The sequence below is a fragment of the Arachis duranensis genome, chromosome 5 (assembly GCF_000817695.3).
Source record: "Arachis duranensis cultivar V14167 chromosome 5, aradu.V14167.gnm2.J7QH, whole genome shotgun sequence".
Taxonomy (NCBI): Eukaryota; Viridiplantae; Streptophyta; class Magnoliopsida; order Fabales; family Fabaceae; genus Arachis; species Arachis duranensis.
In genome coordinates this window covers 104,387,679-104,407,363 of record NC_029776.3, presented here as the reverse complement: position 1 = coordinate 104,407,363, position 19,685 = coordinate 104,387,679, and the positions used below count along the sequence as shown (strand labels likewise).

The 19,685-nt window shown below is 31.4% G+C and overlaps 4 protein-coding genes across 8 annotated transcripts in view; all 4 read right to left on the bottom strand.

The window, feature by feature from the left end:
• Positions 1-19,685, bottom strand: part of LOC107491179 (probable methyltransferase PMT16) — a 29,200-nt gene that overhangs the window by 9,242 nt on the left and 273 nt on the right. The window contains exons 1-6 of one of the 2 annotated variants that reach the window (XM_052261334.1): positions 19,181-19,685; positions 15,911-16,121; positions 15,539-15,824; positions 14,920-15,312; positions 14,750-14,827; positions 14,352-14,596 (exon numbers count right to left, since the gene is read on the bottom strand). The exon at positions 19,181-19,685 is cut by the window's right edge and continues 273 nt beyond it. In XM_052261334.1, the coding sequence (XP_052117294.1) occupies positions 14,368-14,596; positions 14,750-14,827; positions 14,920-15,312; positions 15,539-15,824; positions 15,911-16,121; positions 19,181-19,685 (1,702 nt within the window). In that variant the 3' untranslated portion in view covers positions 14,352-14,367. Of the gene's footprint in view, positions 1-14,227; positions 14,597-14,749; positions 14,828-14,919; positions 15,313-15,538; positions 15,825-15,910; positions 16,122-19,180 lie in introns of those variants that run through there. The other variant, XM_016111977.3, reaches the window with a different exon arrangement.
• LOC127739566 (uncharacterized) lies at positions 2,148-5,264 on the bottom strand. Of its 2 annotated transcripts, none has more exons than XM_021143487.2 (2): positions 4,909-5,264; positions 2,148-3,553 (listed from the first exon to the last, which is right to left on the bottom strand). In XM_021143487.2, exon 2 carries the CDS (start codon positions 3,537-3,539, stop codon positions 2,334-2,336), a length of 1,206 nt encoding a protein of 401 aa, XP_020999146.1. In that variant the 5' UTR covers positions 3,540-3,553; positions 4,909-5,264; the 3' UTR covers positions 2,148-2,333. The 2 variants fall into 2 exon arrangements, with proteins under 2 accessions (XP_020999146.1, XP_020999147.1); XM_021143488.2 differs by having other exon boundaries at positions 4,916-5,241.
• LOC107491178 (uncharacterized) lies at positions 6,106-10,008 on the bottom strand. 3 transcript variants are annotated; one of them, XM_016111974.3, is made up of 6 exons: positions 9,702-10,008; positions 9,350-9,458; positions 8,546-8,582; positions 8,363-8,407; positions 7,983-8,034; positions 6,106-7,851 (listed from the first exon to the last, which is right to left on the bottom strand). In XM_016111974.3, the coding sequence occupies exons 1-6, from the start codon at positions 9,902-9,904 to the stop codon at positions 7,833-7,835; spliced, it is 465 nt and encodes a 154-aa protein (XP_015967460.1). In that variant the 5' UTR covers positions 9,905-10,008; the 3' UTR covers positions 6,106-7,832. The 3 variants fall into 3 exon arrangements, 2 of the variants coding, with proteins under 2 accessions (XP_015967460.1, XP_015967461.1); XM_016111975.3 differs by lacking the exon at positions 7,983-8,034; XR_002376271.2 differs by lacking the exon at positions 6,106-7,851 and having other exon boundaries at positions 7,990-8,034; positions 8,363-8,441.
• LOC127747445 (phosphopantothenoylcysteine decarboxylase-like) lies at positions 11,649-14,054 on the bottom strand. Its single transcript, XM_052261335.1, has 4 exons — positions 13,560-14,054; positions 12,788-12,865; positions 12,490-12,682; positions 11,649-11,922 (listed from the first exon to the last, which is right to left on the bottom strand). Exons 1-4 carry the CDS (start codon positions 13,772-13,774, stop codon positions 11,749-11,751), a joined length of 660 nt encoding a protein of 219 aa, XP_052117295.1. The 5' UTR covers positions 13,775-14,054; the 3' UTR covers positions 11,649-11,748.

Genomic DNA, 19,685 nt, shown 5'->3' with positions numbered 1-19,685 from the left:
TTATGCTGGATAAATATTTTTAAGTGGGGCATGTGCCCCCCACGTGATTCTCTCTCTTTTCTTTTTTTTTTATTTTTTTCGGTTACTAGATACTGAGTATCGAGTGGTCGAATTTAAAATATTATGTGCATTGTTGTCAAATGGCGTATTTACTCATAATTTTATATCTGGTGTAGTTTCCAACCATGAATATTTTCCTGAGAAAGGTCCAGAGAATTGGTGGAGCGCATACATGTTTAGCACTCACTATATCTTAAGGCTATCGACAGTTGGACAGCCTCATCTGCAATATCATCCTATCATTGATACAGTCCAACCCATTTGTCAGCATTCTTGTCCTGCAGGGTATAGTTCGGCAAAACTATCACTTTAAACCCTCGTATAAAAAGGTTTAGACGGCGAAACAAAACGCAATTGCATAGATATTATTATCCTAAACAATATGTGAGCTTAGGGCATAATTAATTATTTGTATATTTAATCGTTATTAGTTTAAAATGAGATTGAGTTAGGAATCAATCATCTTTCTTTTGAAATTTGAAGTGTTCTTTTTGTTTTTACCGTCGATATTCAATTTTGTTTAATCCATATTAATTTTAAAAATGGGATAATTTAGTTACTCAAACATCAAAAAATTAAGAATATGATAGTTTATCTATCATTCCACTAATCTAGCTCTTAATAATTCTTAAATGGACTACAGTTAATGTTTATTAGACAATGTGTATTAGTTGAATTCTAATTTAATACAGTGTATTAGTTGAATTCTAATTTAAAATTAAATACACAGAGAATGAGAGAACACTAATTTATATGAACCCTTTTTTAGATGTTTTATAAAGGGAAATGAGTTTTTGTGAAGTTTCAACCGAAAACGTTACAAGTACTTACGCCTTTTATTTACAAACAAAAAGGCTAATGAACGATATAATTTTAAGTAATTATTATCATACAGAGAATCTTTCAAATCAACTCATAAATATTTTTAACTTAATATACAAACTCTTTCAAACTAAGAATAAATCTTTTAAAATCTATAAGAAAGTTTTCAGCAATGGATTATAAATAAATATTTAAAATTTAAAATTATATATCAAAGTATGTTTTTTAAAAAATTTTATTGGACATTTTCATCCTTAAAAAAAATTGATTAAATTAAAATTCTTAAATTTTATAAAAATAAAATATATAAATTTTTGCCATAATTAAATTTATTGTTTTTGTTTGAACAAATAGATTTTTAAAAATATAATAAAAAAATTTATATATCTTAGCTTTGTAAAGTTTAAGAATTTTAGAACAATAAATTTTTTTCACAAAAAGATCTAACACAAAATTTTTTAGAGATGTATTTAAGTATATACTCAAAATTTAAAATATTCTTGCACAAAAGACTTGTGATCTAGCATGCATTACTTTTATAGGGCTATTTGTAATTATGACTGCTCCCTAAAAGTTGATGACAAAGTACTGATAACAGAGCCAATTAAAAAGCAAGTTGGATTAGGTGCTCAAACCCTTGAATTATTGAGCAAAACATAACAATGGTTACTTTACTCCTGAATTAGGTGTATGTTCTGCACACTTTGAATTTGCATTTAATGAAAAGTAATGAAGAAAGATACAAAGAATACTAACAACTTTGAGATGAACAAACAAAAAGAAAATCATAAATAACCTTAACACTTTAACACAAACTTACTTTTCATATAAAGACTACTAAACATAAATCACCTTAATACAAACTTGCTTTTTTATAAAATTAAGTTTACAAAATCAATTTTATACAAATTTTCATTTATAAATGTAATCCAAACACACAAATATAAACTATAATCCAAACACACACTTAATATCTCGGCTCATGAGACTTGTAATGATACAACCCCTTATTTGATATTCCATAAATAACTCCTCACATCATCGGGTTTGACATATACCAAATGAATTTTGAAAGGACTTTTATTAAGATATAAGATATGAGAGTTTTTTAAAACAATAAATGTTGAATCTCTCACTCTAGCATCCCTCAAAAAAGTTATACACCAGTTTAACCAAGTCCGGCATTTTCATTTCATTACAAATGTTGGCTAAAATTAATAAAATTATACTCGCCCTCTAATAATTCTCTAAATTAAATATAAATCTGAATAACGCACAAACTAGTGCGTTAATAATAATTTGAAAACATATGTTCACCATACATGGAGAATGGTACAGTTAGAATTTGAAGACCTAAAATTCAAGGATATATAACAAATCGTCTAAACAAATTAAGAGACTTGAAATTTGAAAAGATTAAAGTACAAAGACAAAAGCTTAGAGAGTATGAATTAGGGCAACAACCAAACAGGAGGACAAAGGAACTTCACCGCTAACAATACTCTATGGAAACTTCCATGGTCCAAGTCAAAGATGCCGATATCTTGAGCAACAGGACCGTAATATAATGATAGGTTATCCGTAAACCATATCTGATTTCCTTTGCTTAGATAAGGCACAGGAATTTGAACAGAAGAATTAAATCCAATCACTAGTATATAATTACCTAAATTATCTAATGTTGACCATTTTTTTCTGTTTCTTTTTAACTCATAGATATCGAATTTAGAAGTTTCAAATTCTTTGCCTTTTTTCTCTATATGTCTTACCAACATCAATAAGCTTCCACTGGGGCACCCAATAAGATATTTATGCCTGAGAGGGCTTAAGAAAATTTTAGATGGAGGTCTGGTTTCATGGATTCCTCCCTTGAGCCCTGCTCTTGTCTTTGTATCAAATTCATATAGCTGCCCGTAATTGTTTATGGCATATATCTTTTCTTGGAAAAATATTACGTCATCAAACCACTTATCTCTTGTCGGAAATTCTACCCATCTCATATTGCCGGGCTTGTAAAAGGCCAGTCTCCGGTTAGGTCCGAATATCACTACCGCCATAAAATTTTCAATGTCATGCTCAGGAGATGAGTTTATAATAACCTTATAAACATGGCGTCTATGCACTAAATCTCTTTCCATGGTGCTCCTAATGTCACGAAAATCCCACAGTGTGTATTCATCCCCATGATTATCAGGCTGGTAATCAATTATATCAGGAAAAGCTGAGACTGGAGGAAGATACGATCTACGATTTGTAAATGGATTTAACATTTGCATAGTGCCATCAGATATGGATTGGACAATAAACCATCCATGACCAGAACCGCGGATGAACTTGTTGTACGACTGCATCTCTGGCAGCATGACATGGTAAATATCTCTCTCTTCAAGGGCGCAAGTATCAAGAGTTTCATCATCTGCAGCAGCTAATTGCATGAGATGATAAATCTCCTCGTCTTCGTATGAATGATTCTTGACAGTTTCGTCAGGTAACAATAACCACGGAATTTTGTTTCCATTGGGAATCTTTGGAAGTTTCAAGCTCCACTCTTTGCAAACCAATCGAAGTTGGATGTAATCATCGTAGGCATGGAACCGTTTTGAAATCTCTTTCAACAAATTTTCATCGATGTCTGCCCATCGATTAATCTCGTCCATGTCTCTGACTCGAGCTATGTTGAGTTACAAAGAGTCAGATCCAAGAATTTGAAAATTCATAGAAAATAAACATCAATTCACTCCCACCCACAAATAAAACTACAAACACGAAAAAGGATTCCGAGCTTATTTGGGTGAACTTCTAAAAAATATCTTTTTTTCGAGTTATTTTTTTTAAAAGATTTTATGGAAAAGTAAAAATAATTTTATGTTTGGATATTTCATGCAAAAAGATCTTTTTATCTATCAATTATGTTTGGATATAACGATATAAAAGTACGTTTTTGATTATTTAGGGCTTGTTTGGGTGAACTTCTAAGAAAAAGATCTTTTTTCGAGTTATCTTTTTTTAGAAGATCTTATAGAGAAGTAAAAATAATTTTATGTTTGGATATCTCATGTAAAAAGGTCTTTTTATCTATCAATTATGTTTGGGTATAACAATATAAAAGTACTTTTTTGTTTATTTATTACATGAAAAACATCTTTTTTTTAAAGAAAAAAGATCTTTTAAAAAAAGATGTAAATTACAGCTTCTCAACAAAATCTTTTTTTTTATTTTACTAGTGCTTTTACTTTTACTACTAGAAATTTGCCAAACACACGTTAAAAAATAAAAAAAATCTTTTTCATTGAAAAAAAATCTTTTTCATTGAAAAAAAATCTTTTTTTTAACAAAATAATGGCGCCCAAACATGCACTTATTACATGAAAAACATCTTTTTTAAGGAAAAAAAAAGATCTTTTAAAAAAAAGATGTAAATTACCGCTTTTTAAAAAAGATTTTTTTTATTTTTCTAGTGCTTTTACTTTTACTACTAGAAATTTGCGAAACACGTTAAAAAATAAAAAAAGATCTTTTTTAATTGAAAAAAAAAATTTATCAAAATAATGACGCCCAATCAAGCACTCGTAATAATCGTCAGAACCAAACCCTAGAAAAAAGTCACTCTGTGCTGCATCAAAGAATCATAACCATAGTTCAACCAAATCATATATCCAACGGAATCATAGGCATAATTCAACCAAATCAAATGAAGCCATATAGGAAATTCAATTCAGAATTGTGGCAATGTTTTTATTTTGAATCAATAACAGCAAAACAACAATTCACCAAAACAAATTCAACATATTGGATTTAAAAATCAATCTCAGCAGAATTAATAAATTAAACAATTGAATTTATAACTCAATCTCAGCAGAATTAATTCAATATCAACGGACTCAATTCAAATAAAAATTCAAAACATTAATATCTCGAAATTCAGCAGAATCGTAATAATACATCATATGCATGTTCAGAATAAATTTCAAATTTTAGAGGGATAGAGTCAGGGAGATAGAATCAGGGAGAGTTAGAGACTGAGACCTGAGACCTGAGAGGGTTGAAGCAGAGACTAGAGACTCCACGCCTGCGAGGAGGGGAGAAGCAGAAACGACGCACGGGGAGGAGGGGAAAAGCGGCGACGACCCACGGCGAGGAGCAGAGAAGCGGCGACTACCCACGGCGAGGAGCAGCGACAGAGAGAGCTCGGACAGAGAGGGCGACAGAGAGAGAAGAGAGAGAAGGATGGTGGCTGTTCTTCGTATTCGAAGAGAAGATTAGGGTTTTCTGCTGGGTGCGAGAGAGTGAAAAAGGGTTGGGGGTAGGGGTGTTATGCGCTGGGTTTTCTTTTTTAAGAAAAAAAAAACGGCGCCGTTTCAAAGATTTGCAAAGAAAGATGTCGGTTTGATTTCGGTTGCTCAAAGATATATACATGTGTTTTGAATTATTTAATTTAAAATTGGTGATTAATATGATCTCTAAAAAATAGTATTTAATTTGTTAAAAATTAATATTTAATTTAAAAAATATAAAAATATTTTTTTAAAATTTAAAATTTATTACAAAAGAAGATAAATTAAGCAAAATTTAAATTAACTCATAAAAATTATAAAATTAACTTTTAAAATTTAGAAATTAATATCTTTTAAAATGAAGTTGACAAAATAATAAAATAAAAAAATTAATCACTTTTAAATTAAGATAATTAAATAAATATTTTATAAAAGTTACAAAATTAATTATAATTAATTTTTTATTTTATTAATTTTTTATTTTAGAATTTAAATTTAAAATTTAAATAATATAAACTTAATAATATTATACATCTAAATATTTAAATAATAATATTAAACAAAATTTAAATATTAACTCATAAAAATTATAAAATTGACTTTTAAAATTTAAAAATTAATATCTTTCAAATTGAAGAAATTGACAAAATAGTAAAATAAAAGAAAATCACTTTCAAATTAAATAGTTAAATATATATTTTATAAAAGTTACGAAATTAACCATAATTAATTTCTTACTTTATCAACTTTTTTATTTTAGAATTTAAATTTAAAATTTAAATAAATATAAACTTACAATAATATTACACATCTAAACTTTTTTATTAACCAACTTTAATTAAATTAATCTAATATAACAAAAATAATCCCTTTTTTTTTCAAAATCAATGATATTTCATTAATAGAAATAGAACCAAACAGGTGTCTATATTGGGATTACAATTTACAAGGACCCAACAAAGCAAAAGAGATCTCCCAATAATCACGAGAAACGAACAAAACGTGAACTCGAACAGGAGAAGTGAACATCCTATATCGGTATATCCTATCCTATATCATTATTATAAAAGACAGCATGTTGTAGGGGAATTCCAAGCTGTCAACCCTCCTAAGTATGGTGACACTGTTCGTGTCATGTTTATCATTCCCCGTGCCATACCATGGTATATACATGCATAGGAATTGGCTACCAACATCTCTCAATATCATAATACTCACATATATCATGTTCAGGTGTACACCGTACAAAGATTTCTAGATGTTTTTCCCTTACCCCAACTTTTCAGTCTGAAATCATATACATTTTCCTCATTCACCCCATTTTCATCCCATATTTTTTAAATTTTGTCCCTCATTTCAAAATTTAAAGTTTTCCAGGATCATTCTTTCATATATTATTCCCTCACATTTATATAATCCCTTGTGCGCATTGTTCATTTTAATCGCGATGCAAAGACGTCCACTGCGGCAACGACGACGATCTCCCCTCAAGTGTACTCAAGGGATTAGGCAAGAGCCATTCAAGAGCTATGACAGTGGTGGTGGATACAGAGGACGAGGAGGAGGAGGCGGCGGCGATGGTGCTTGCTGCAGCTGCAGTGGGATGGGTCACATGGCCAAAGATTACAACCACGGAAGAGGCGGATGCCGTTGTAGGTACGACGGCGGAGGCCGTGGTGGAAGCCGCAACAACTGTGGGTATTCTGGCTTTTGCAAGGGACTGCCCAACAAGCTCTCGCTGAAAAATGTTAGTATAATGCTTTAATTTCTCTGATCATTACGTTGTGTTTCTTGGGGTAGTTTTTGGATTTTAGTTTTGGAGTTTTATATTACGGTTTTATTTATTTTAATTTTCGAGTTTTTGTGTTTGACAAGGAAATATGTGATTGAATATTTTCTGTTCTGTCTCTTTTGTTGATAATTTAACTTCTGAACAAAATCAACAGCATCACTGGGACCAAATACCTAACATCCGGAAAATCTCATTTCATTTCATTCATAACAGTTAATCAAACCAGCAAAACAACTAAATAGGACAATGATGGATCCTAGAAAGTTACGTAACCAACAATTCTAAATGTAATGCATCACAGATAATGAATGCTTCAAGGGACTAATGAAAGTTCTTCAAAGCACAGCTATACACAGACACATAGACATACAGTCGTGGGCTTCTCATTTATTCAAATTTTGAACTAGTTTGAATTTGACACCTTACTAGATAATCTGGTCCTAATAAGATTGTGAACCATGAGTTATTAAAGCTTCTGGCAACATAAGACTGAATGCTAAATCAAAATTCTTATTATGGATGCTTAACTTTATACCAGAATGTTGCTGTGTCCAATTATGTGTGAAAAGGTACATTAGTTGGAAGAGTGTGGAAAGTTCTATATAAAGAGATGGATATGGTAACTTAAGTTTTTTGCATAGAGCCAAAAGTTATAGATCAACTGCACGTCTTGAGAACTGTCAAGTAACAGGTATATATAAACCCAAAGATCTAACCAATCATCATTGAAGCATTTTGAACCTTCTGAATGCGTGCGCATTCCTGTGGAAAGATAGGTTTGTGCTCTCTCGTCAAAACAATAGCCTTTAGTGCATGGGCTCCATCAGAATTACCTTGGGATCCATCACTTATAGTTGACCGAGCCAAAACTGCTTTGGCATCTCCTATGTTTGCAACGAAAACCTAAAAACAGTGGTCAAACAGTGTTAAATAATTGGGGAAAAACAGGTTATGAATGAATTGGCAGAATACTGAGAAACCACGAGCAGACCCTATTTGGATGGCAAATAGAGAATAAGTAAACACAAGCTTACTTTTTGTCCCAATACCCAGACAGAGACAGCTGTGGCACCATCCTGCCATCCCCTGGTAGCAGTACATAGACTCATAAAGATATAAATAACATGAAAGAAATCTCTAAAGATTATATTAATTATTATTAATTAACTTGTATCGAAATCTATAATTCAAAAACCTAGGCAAGTGGCCTGCAGCATAGTGTGATACATTTCCCTTTTTTAATACCAAGGGAAAAAGTACATTGTACTGCTAACCAATTATAAAACAAAAAATCACATGGACTTCAAACCAATAAACTTTAAAACCCCAGTAAAAACTTGATTAACATCAAAATTTAAGCACAATCTAGCCACCTATAACGAGAGATTAACAAATCGAAGCAATCAAACTGTACCTTCAGAACTTTCTTGAAGAAGAGACTCATCGGTTTTACGAAAACCTAAATCAGAGTAAAAACATCAAATGAGAACATTCTGTAATCAAAAAAATAGATGAATATAAGTATTCGTCCACAATTCAGTTTTGCAATAAACAAATGGGGGATTGAATAACGAAAATCATAAACTTGAATGCTTACCATCAAGTATAGCTCTTTTAGCTGCCTTTACATCCAACTGAAACAAAGCAAAGCAACCAAGATATTAGAGGCAAAAATATATAAAACTGAGAGCAATAGAGGGAAAAGATATCAAAGACTACGGAAGTTGAAAGCAATATATTTTTTATTTTGAAAAAGAAGAAAAAGAAATTGCCCAAGAAGACCAGAAGAATTCATTTTGATAGAAACATCCATTTTACTTATGAGCTTATGGTCAAGAAAACTGGCTTTCATGTTTCCCTTAATTGTTTTATTGACTATGGAGACTCATCTCATCAACTCAACTATACAAATCTGCTGTAAAAGGCCTAACAGACAATATATGGGTTCCTCTCGTGCCCCATCATGTTCTTCAAAATAAAATCTCAGTTAGAACAAGGGTACACACCCTACGGTTCAACAGCTTTCAACAAAACTTTGCAAAATGATACTGATATTTTTGCTACTTCATAACTATCTTCCTTGATGATTCAGTCAACCAACAATAAGAATGGTTGCAGTTGAATAGTTTCCCTTAACTGTAGTTAACTTCAACTGTATCTCATGACAATCGAGAAAGAAAAGAAGCCTGATGAGGATCATAGAAGTTTGTAATAAAAGAGTTTGAGTTACCCTGTGTGTAATGTAGTGTTAACTCTATCTAAGCAACTGAGCCCTAACTAAGTGAACTAATAGATTCTAGTATCTGTACATATAGTAACTAATTTAACTGTCTAAAAAGTAAATACAGAACAACTATTATTTTGCTACAGTATGCATAAAATTAGACCAAGCAAAACACACCAACTCACGTGGTAATCCAGCTGAGATAACATTCCCATGCAAATGCTTCTGTGCATATTCTGCAGCCAACCGTCCTCCATGGCCATCATAAATTGCAAAATGTGCACACCTGAAAACCAAGCTCTCATAATCATTAGTAGAGAACAGAAAGCAAAAAATCAAGAGATGAATTTGATTTCAGGAACAGGCAACAAATTATCCACAAATCACACCATTTATTTGTTAAAAAATAAAAGAGGGACAAATACTAGTGATAAATCAAAATGATTATTCATCATCTATAATAATAATAATAATCATCATAATAACTTAATTTTCTAGGGTAATCTAAAGTTGCGTCTAAGAGAACAACCCAAGCATCTTCCATTGTGTGCCTAGAACCCTTATCCTCAGCTGCATCAGCATCAATTTCGAAAGAAGCTTCGACAACCGAAGAATCTTCCGTCTTTGGCTTCTTCGAGGGAACATCAACAAGATCGTCGCTTTGCGAATCAGCTTCGCGCTTTTTGGGTTCAACTTCACCGTTACGGCTTTGCCCTCTGTGGTTTCGTCCATTTTCGCTCTTACAAATTCCAATCACAACAAAGGGTTGAAGGTTAAAATCGTTGAAAGTGAAAACCCTAAGCCTACTACACTGATCTCTAATCGCTGCTACTCACCTATAGTCTACAGTAGTAATAATTAATAAATTAATACTGAAATTTATTTAATTCTAAATAATATTTATCTATCTACCCTGCATTTATAATATATTTCTTCTAAAATTTTGTTTGTCTTTCAATTTTTTTTATATTTCTATTCTAAAATATTGACTAAATAGAGTCTAGCTTCTAAGATTTTGTTGAACGAAGCATTTTGATATTAAAAATAATTTAGAACTTAATTAGAAAATATTTTTTTCCTAAAAATTTAAATGCTTTTATAGATTTCTTTATTTGGATGTATCCATAATATTCGAGGATTATCCTAAAAAAAATTATAACGTCTGAAAATAGACCTCTCAATTTCTTTAATTGTTTTATTAAATATATTTTTTATTATTTAATATTTTTTATATATTTTTTTAGTTTTACTTAAAAAAATATAATAAAGAATCATAACAATTGAGAGAAAAATTGAAGAAAATTCATTTTCTAATTTCTAAGGATTGCCTCCTAATATTTTAAAATTCTCTATATTTTTTTGTGAGTAAAGTATTGTTTTTGTCCCCAACGTTTGGGGTAAATCCTATTTGTGCCCCTAACATTTAAATCGTCCTATTTGTATCCTTAACATTTGTAAAAGTAATTCAATGTTATCCTGCCATCAATTACACATCATGAACGCTTTATTTTGAGTTTTAAAAATCTCTTCTTGAAGTTAGAATACAAATGTCTAGGATAGAATCGATTATCCACTCCGAAAAATAGCTCATCAAAAGTTGAAACTAATTCCTACAACATTTACATAATTCACTTTTTTAGGGACATAATTGAATCTAAACGTAAATAGTTGGTATAATATTAAAATCGAACACATCTAAATGAGACCTAATTGAGAATGAATACATCCAAGTGAGAATAATTGAAAAATATAATCTGATTTGTTAGTATAATTGATAGTAGGATAATATTAAATCACTATTATAAACGTTAAGGATACAAATAGGACGATTTAAATGTTAAAAATATAAATAAGACTTATCCTAAACGTTGGGGATAAGAACGATACTTTACTCTTTTTTTTGTTGAAAAAATAAAATACAAAAAATAATATTTAATTATAATTTTATCAAATTTTTAATTAGATTTTTATTATTTAAAATGTTGTAATTAAATTCTTATACTGGATAAATATTTTTAATAAGGATTTAATTAAATTTTTTTATCAAAACCAAGAATTTAATTATAAATCTCCAAATATAAAATCTAATTAAAATTTTAGTAGAATTATAGTAATTAATTGCATGGTTGATAGACAATATATTATCGTTATTGTCCTTTTTTGAAACTCTTTTTAAGAAAAAAGTTCAACGTGTCCTCTAAAAAGTAATTTGGTCATAAAAATTTTGGGCAACATGTGCAAAATTCTAGATTTAAATCCCCTTGTCACTATTGAAGGAAGAAAAGAATCGATTTCAACCAAAGAAAAAAAAACATCGATTAGGAAGTTCAAAACATGTGTTCTTGGAAGTATTAACAAAGTAAATTCTAGAAAGTTGAAAAACTTTCCCAAACAATGTGTTATCCACCATGCATCAAGCAATTGAATTCAGCTACCTTGCTTACATGCATATCACGTTTTACAGTTTTCAAATCTAAATCCATTAAATTTGTCTCTAAGTACATATATCTGAAATTTGACTCTCACATTCTTCAAAAGCATCATGTATTCTCACAAATTTGGAAATCTCATCAGGCTCAGGCATTTCCCCATCTTGCTTCTGAATTACCAGTGTGATTATAGTTTCTCAATGTGATATAATTTTCCTTCCACAAAGGGTCCATGCATGATACTACAAACAATGGCTTTTTTGCGCAGTTCCATGCTCTCACAACACTTGTTAGCAAAGTGTCACAATATCCTCCCGCAAACTACAACAACAGCAATATCACACATCTTTTATATTTTAAAGTTAAAAATGAAACATGCAATTATGCAAATAACTCTTTTTTAAGATGCATACATAACATAACAACTCAACTTTATACAAGTAATAAAGATAGACCATGCAAATAACTAAGGGTAAAAATTCATGAGAATGTTATATAATTTGACATGTTTGATAAAATTATCATCTAATAGTTTTTAATTATTAACTTTACATGAAGATAATTTACACGGGTTTCTACCATAATTAATATATGTTAGACGCAAACATATATACCAACTTAACATTACATGATTCTTAGTAACTAGCCATTGAGGTAAAAACTATTTCTACCAAACACAGATAGTCGAAGCAAATTAGAATGCTAGCAACACTAGGGGACAGCATGAAGCGTGTCTCCGAATCAAAATCATCAAAATCTTGATACAGGATTGGTCGACATTCCTGGTGAAGTCGAAACCAAAATCCAACCAAAACACTAGGAGAACACATATAGCACATTCATCTAAATTACATATAAAATCTGAAAAATTGAGCAGCTTATTGATACCTTTCCAAGGGCATGTACAGATAATGGAGCAATGACCACGGCATCAGCCCACATACAAAGCTCAGCATGAAGGCATAGAACCTCTTTTTTCTCCCACAAGATCCACTGATCATCGTCCATATACACGGCCACCGCTTCGGCGTATGTTTTTCCCCTCACAATATCTGATGAGGCCATCACACTGAGTCTTGTTCTGCAAGGCACAATATAGGCCACAACTTTGGTTTGTACATATCTAACAAAATGTATAACATGATAAGACTTATGATGCATGAAAGAAAGATTAAAGAAAACGAACCTAGATTCAATATCAACGGCGGGGATGACGCCTGGCTCTCCGCTGCGGTGGCTGCCTAAAAGGAGCCCAGTAAACGCACTGAAAAGAATGAATCAGATTCGGTTACAGAATTTTTTCTGCACATCTTAAGCTCAAAAAATCTGAAAAAAAAAATTATGATTCACAGTGATCTTAAAGAGGGATTAATGTGTTAACAAGGGAATATGTATCAATCAAGTTGGTATCGCACACAATATTTCGATCACTATTTTCTAGCACCAACATCAATTCACACCAACTCTGTGTGGAGCACAGTTGAACCATGAACTTTTTCTGCACTCCCTGAAATCTATACACCATTTTTATCACGAAGAACAAATTCATACTTGATTTTCTTAGAGTTAGGAAAAACACTTCCGTCACAATTAATTTTTACAAATTCAGTGTTCGGTTAGAAGAGATCGAACAAAAAATTGGAAGAAATCTATGATTCACAGTGATCTTAAAGAGGGATTAATGTGTTAACAAGGGAATATGTATCAATCAAGTTGGTATCGCACACAATATTTCGATCACTATTTTCTAGCACCAACATCAATTCACACCAACTCTGTGTGGAGCACAGTTGAACCATGAACTTTTCTGCACTCCCTGAAATCTATACACCATTTTTATCACGAAGAACACATTCATACTTGATTTTCTTAAAAACACTTCCGTCACAATTAATTTTTACAAATTCAGTGTTCGGTTAGAAGAGATCGAACAAAAAATTGGAAAAAATCAACGTTACCTCAATTTTATGTTGATCGTGTGAGGAAGAGGTCTCGAACCTATTCCCGCATTTGATGCAAACAACTCTAAATTTGAAATGTGCATTATTCGAATGGATCTCCAAGTCAATCTTCGTGGTGAATGTGGCATAACAGTTGACGCATTCAAAAATTCCAGCTCCGTCTTCCACACCTCCGTCTTCCACACCTCCGTCTTCCACACTTCCGTCTTCATCAGACATGCCAATTCGAGACTATATACTCGAGCGCGAGAGAGAGAAATAGAGAGAATTTGAAATTTGGAAGGTGAGTGAAAGGTATAGGCCTCAGAGAGAATTCAGAGAGAGGAGAGAAAGAGGAATGGGGCTAAGAGCATGTGTGTATTGTAACAATCTGAATAACTGAATACTGGCCTAGAAGCTTCTGCTGAGTCAGCAGGTCCACTAACTCTAACAGAAAAATTGAATCACAGCTTACTAGACTAAGAAACTAACTGAAGCAGAGTAAGCAGCAGAGGACGTGGCAGAGCAAGCTATTTGCTCAACCCCTAAAAGTTGATGACAAAGTAATGATAACAGAGCCAATTAAAAAGCATGTTGGATTAGGTGCTCAAACCCTTGAATTATTGAGCAAAATATGACAATGATTACTTTACTCCTGAATTAGGTGTATGTTTTGCACACTTTGAATTTGCATTTAATGAAAAGTAATGAAGAAAGATACAAAAGAATACTAACAACTTTGAGATGAACAAACAAAAAGAAAAGCACTAGAGAAAAGAAATTAAAGGGGGCTTTAAAAACTAAAAAGACCTTAATTAATATTTAACTAACTACTGTTTGAAGCTTTAGGAGCTGTCCAATAATTCTTCACAGCAAATAAAAGTTTCTCTCTTTCAAGAGGCCCATCTTCATGGTCAACAATTTGACTCTCCCAATTCAATCCGTTGACTATACTCTTTACTTTTACTAATATATCAACATCATCTCTGATTATTACACTTCCTTCTGGCCTAAGAATCCTATCCATTTCTAGCAGAATGTCTTCTAATTCACATCTGCAACATACAAGTAGGTTAATCAGAATTAAAACAGTACTTGAATCTGTTAGATTACTTCAAACAATGAGCCATATTTCCAAGATCATTTGTTAAAAAGGGACAAGTATGTGTTGTATAGTGTATATGATATTGAATTGAATATATAAATACCTTTGGTTGTAAAGGCTGAAGACTGAATCAGCATGAATTAAATCATAAGTTCTAGGATAAGTGGACATTGCTTCACACCTGCAACATAAGTTTAGGCCACAAGCAATTTACACAATGAAGAAGAGAACATTATGTTAAGGAGATAAGGAAAAAAATAATGTTGTGCTAACCAATTATGGTATGTTCCTATCAATCCCCTTTCATAAATTGCTCCAAGTGTGTCAACTTTGGCTTGAACAGGAACCACATTCATGACCCAAACAGGGTACTCAACAAGAGAAGCAGCAAATCCACCCAAGTGAGCATTCATGTCAAGAAGGTTTCTGTATCTCCCAGCTTTACCTAGCTGACTGTTAACTTTCTTGTAATATGATATCCTTTTCTTCCATAATTGATTGTCCTTTATGAAGGTTGAAGGTGTAACCCCTTTTATGGTCTCCATGTAAATCCTTGGTGGGGTGGCTGTTAGCCTCTCTGGCCAATTCTCCAATGCCCCTCCTGCAGTTTCATCATTGTCTGACACTTCTGGCAGACGACTCAAACATGTCTTCATGTCAGTGTACCTGAAAACAAACAACTCACCAAAATAAATATACAAAACACTTAAGAAGTAAATCACTATTATTATGCTGATATATAATAACAGCTCACATGAAGTTGTTTTCGTGTGAAGATGATAAGTAAAAATTATCATTTAACAGTTTTCAACTATGATCACGTAAATACAATTTCATATGACATGAAAGTAACTAAGAATAAACTAAAAGGTGGAAAATTGAAGCAACATACCATGCCTTGTCAGGGTTATCTTGTGGGTCGCAGAAAGGTCTACTATTTTGGGAGCATTTCAAATGGTGTTTGGGTTTCTGCCAAATAGCAATATCACCCTTCTCTACAAGCTTCTTCCAACATAGACTTTGAGTCACCTTCTCAATTTTGGTCTGCTCTTCATTCAGATCCTCCTTTTTTCTTTCCCAACCTCTCCAATATCTCTTCCAATTGATGGGTGGCCCGGACAGGATCCAATAGCCTCCGGGCCGCAGAATCCGATCAACTTCGTTTAGATAAACCCCATCTAATTCAACATTTGAAGGGAAATTAAAAACATAAACACATGAAACAACATATCTTGAGAGAGTTGTGTAATAACAAGGTACGAACCATATTGAGCCCATGGAATTAGGCAGCGAGAGCAATGTGCCATGTCAAAAGCTCTAGAGGGAAATGGGAGCCTCTTAGATGCAAGAACACCAATAATGGCGGGAACACCTCTTTCAAGAGCAAACTGAACTTGTGCTTCGTGTGTGTCTCTTGGTGCTATTGACATTGTTATTATGTCACGGGATAGAAGATATGCTCCCCAACTTGCAACCTGAACCAACCATGCATAATTGCATATGCTAACCACATTAACCTTAAGATTAATTATGCAATTAATCTAAATTTGTCAAGAAAGTTAGTATAACGTGGTTAGTGGTGACCAACTAGACAAATGCCTCGTTCGTGGCAAGAATAATACTTGCTGATTATTAAAATATTCACCCTTCACATGTAATAATTAATTTAGTCAAAAGTACAACTATTACTAGAAATTAGGAGTGTGGAATCCTATGGCTTAGGTGGTACAGTATTATAGTAACGCCAGCCAGGTTCATTTTTATTTTTTAGAGGGAAATAATAATTAGGTTCTGAATATTTTGATAATGTATCATGTAAAATTTAATAATAAATTATTTATATGTATTGTTAATTACTATAACATATTTATTTATGAAAAATAGTCAGGTAGATAAAAGATTTTGGAACGAAATTTTATCTATTTTAATAGGATTCGTAACAAATAAAAATAGTTGATAAAAATTATATAAAAATTTAAAAAATAACAATATTTCACTGTTTAAAATTACATCCTTTTCATGTTCATGTGGCAACAATAAAATATTTATTATTGTAGAAAATAAAATATATAAACAACTTTATTTTGTTTTAAACTATTTATTAATAAAAGAATATACATGTCTATTATTTATTATTATAAAAAATTTAATTAATACTTATTTTTTTTAAATTAATTAATCCGAAATCAAAATTTGTGAGAATGTAATTGTTATTTACTTTTTAATAAGAGATAAAAAGGGACGAATTTTCCAGTTAAATTTCGATTTTATATTTTTTCTAAAAGAGACCATTATGGATTGCACACATTTCATGGCAAAAACACTCCAATGAAAATAAAAAACAGTATCATAATTCATAAGCCTTGCATACTTTTGTGCTTCCATGTTCCTTGGCCATGAATGGCCCCAAATATTAAGAAGAGTAAAAAGTATTGTTTTTGTCTTTAATTTTGAGATAAGTTTTAAAATTGTTTTTAATATTTTAATCGTGTTTTACATAAGTCTTTAATATTTTAAAATTGACTCAATATTTTTTTTTTGTTAGGGATCTATTAACAAATTGATGACGTGACAAGATTGAGACAATTTTGAAACGTTAGGGATTTAAATATGACGAAAACGTTAGGGACAAAAACGATACATAAAAATAAATTTTAGTTTTATCTTTCAATAAAATTAATTTTTTAGTGTATATAGTATTCAATTATTTTTTAATCACATCTAAATAAATTATATTTAATCACATTATTTTCATTCTAAATAATTTTTTTTATAATTTTATACTTAAAGGATAAAAAATAATTGAATATTATGTACAGTAATAAATTGATATTATTGAATGATAAAATTAAAATTTATTTCTATGTATCATTTTTGTCTCTAATATTTTCATTCTATTTAAGTCTCTAACATTTTAAAATCGTCTTAATTTTGTTTCGTCGTTAATTTTATTAACTAATCCCTAACAGAACATTGAATCAATTTTAAAACATTAGAAATTTAAATAGTATAATTGAAACATTAAAAATAACTTTTAAAAAAAAATAACTTAGACGAATAGTAGAAAGTAGAAAGTGCATGCCATGATGCATATTAAAGTAATATTTTTTTAAATATTTTTAATTTAAAAATTAAAAGTGAAAAATAGTAAAATACTATAAAAATATAACTTTAATTTTAATCAAAATTATATAACCACCTTAGTTACCGTAATTATACTTACTAGTTCAAAGGAAATAACATAGTACTGGCGGAATATTTGGCTTTTTACATAAACCATGGGTATGAATGATTAACTTTTGTGCTTCGTTTTCATTTCTTTTTCATGTGATATAATCTTTTTTAAAAACATACACAAAATCCATGCTGGCATGAATCATTATTCCCCTTATGGAAAGCCATGTCTTCAGAAGCCAGTTACTGTTTTGGATCCACTCATTCATGTCAATAAAATTAAAACTGGCAAGTCCTTGATATTTGTGTGAGAGAAAAAATAACAAATGAAATAACGCTCGATTGAAAATATTAAAAAAATAGATAAGTTATTATTATATAAACTTATTTAAGTTAGATCTATATGTAAAACCTTGCAGAAATCTATTAGTTTAGTCAAATTCTTAAATAAAAATTAGATTTGTAATATATTAATTATTAATCTGTTAAATTAAAAAATGATTAAGTTAAAAAATTAATATTTTTATTAAAATGTAGTCCGTATTTAATTAATAAAAAAAAAATTTATATTATTAAAAATTTTGGAATCTATATAGCATTTAGTATTTGAAATATATTTTTAATTATTAGTCAAATAATCCGTCCATAGTCCCTTCCCTTAAGTTCCAAAAATAGTGAGGAAAACTGGAAAACGTTACAGTCTCAAGTTGAAGACCATGACCCTTTCCTTTTCACAGTAAAATGCAGTAAAAGCCCCATTCAGTCCCAACTAAATTCTCTCCTACCTCCTTTCAGACCTCATTTTATTTTTTATTGTTTTAATAACAATATATATTTAAAGAAAGGAAATCTTTTGCAACTATATAAAGTAAAGTGTTGGTAACAAAAATTAAGTACATTGAATTTCCAACTCATTTCTTATTTTGACAATGTATAATATATACGCGTGTTTCCCATTTTATAACCTCAAATCCGCATAATTATCTTCTATCTATGTATCAAAAGTCTATCTAATCTTGTTTTTTTGGTGAAATTGCCGTAAGCTTTGGCTGAAATTGATGATGAAAAAAAAAGAGAATTTTAAATAGTACATATTATTATCAGTATATATATTTAAGTTGTTTTCATCAATAAATACAAAATTAAAAGTTGTTATTTTTACTAAATTTTTTAATAAAATGAAAAATTGTTTTCTATCCTATAAATAAAAAGAACAAGAAAATGAAAGTAAATATATAGAGATAAAAACAAGACAAGTTTCCTTTTCTTCTTCGAAAATGTTTTTCTCACCATGATTAATGAAAAAACGTATTTTTCTTTTAGAAAAAGTTAAAAGTAAAAAAGGGTAGCGTGTACGTACCCCACAGCCAGTATCAACGGCGGTGCGAACGGAACCATGTTTGAGATCAATCAACTTTCCAATGTCGTCAATGTACTTATCGGCGCCGTTGGGGAACATGGTGCCGCCGCCGGGGAACCTGAACTTGTCGCCGTCGTAACGGATCCAGTTCTGAACGGCCTTCTCCACCGTGAGCTCTCTGTGTGGCACGTTGGCGTACCATGCCACGTCCCTGCTCGAGGGCCATGGAAACGGGTTCTTGTAACCGTGCGGCGCCGGAATGCGACACTTCAAGACTTCCTTCTTCGAAGGGCAGTGTCTCTCTCTGTAAATCATCTTGTCACGGGGGAAGCGGAGAGAGCGAGTGTGGTCCTCGCAGGGGGTGTATTCGCTGAGCTTCACTGGGCATGACGGGTAGTGTTTCGAGGTGGTGGCGGCGGCGGTGGTCGTGGTGGTTGTGGGGAAGGTGGCGTTGTGGTGGGAGGTGAAGTCTAGGTGGGTGGGTTTTCTGGGAGTTGTTGAGGTG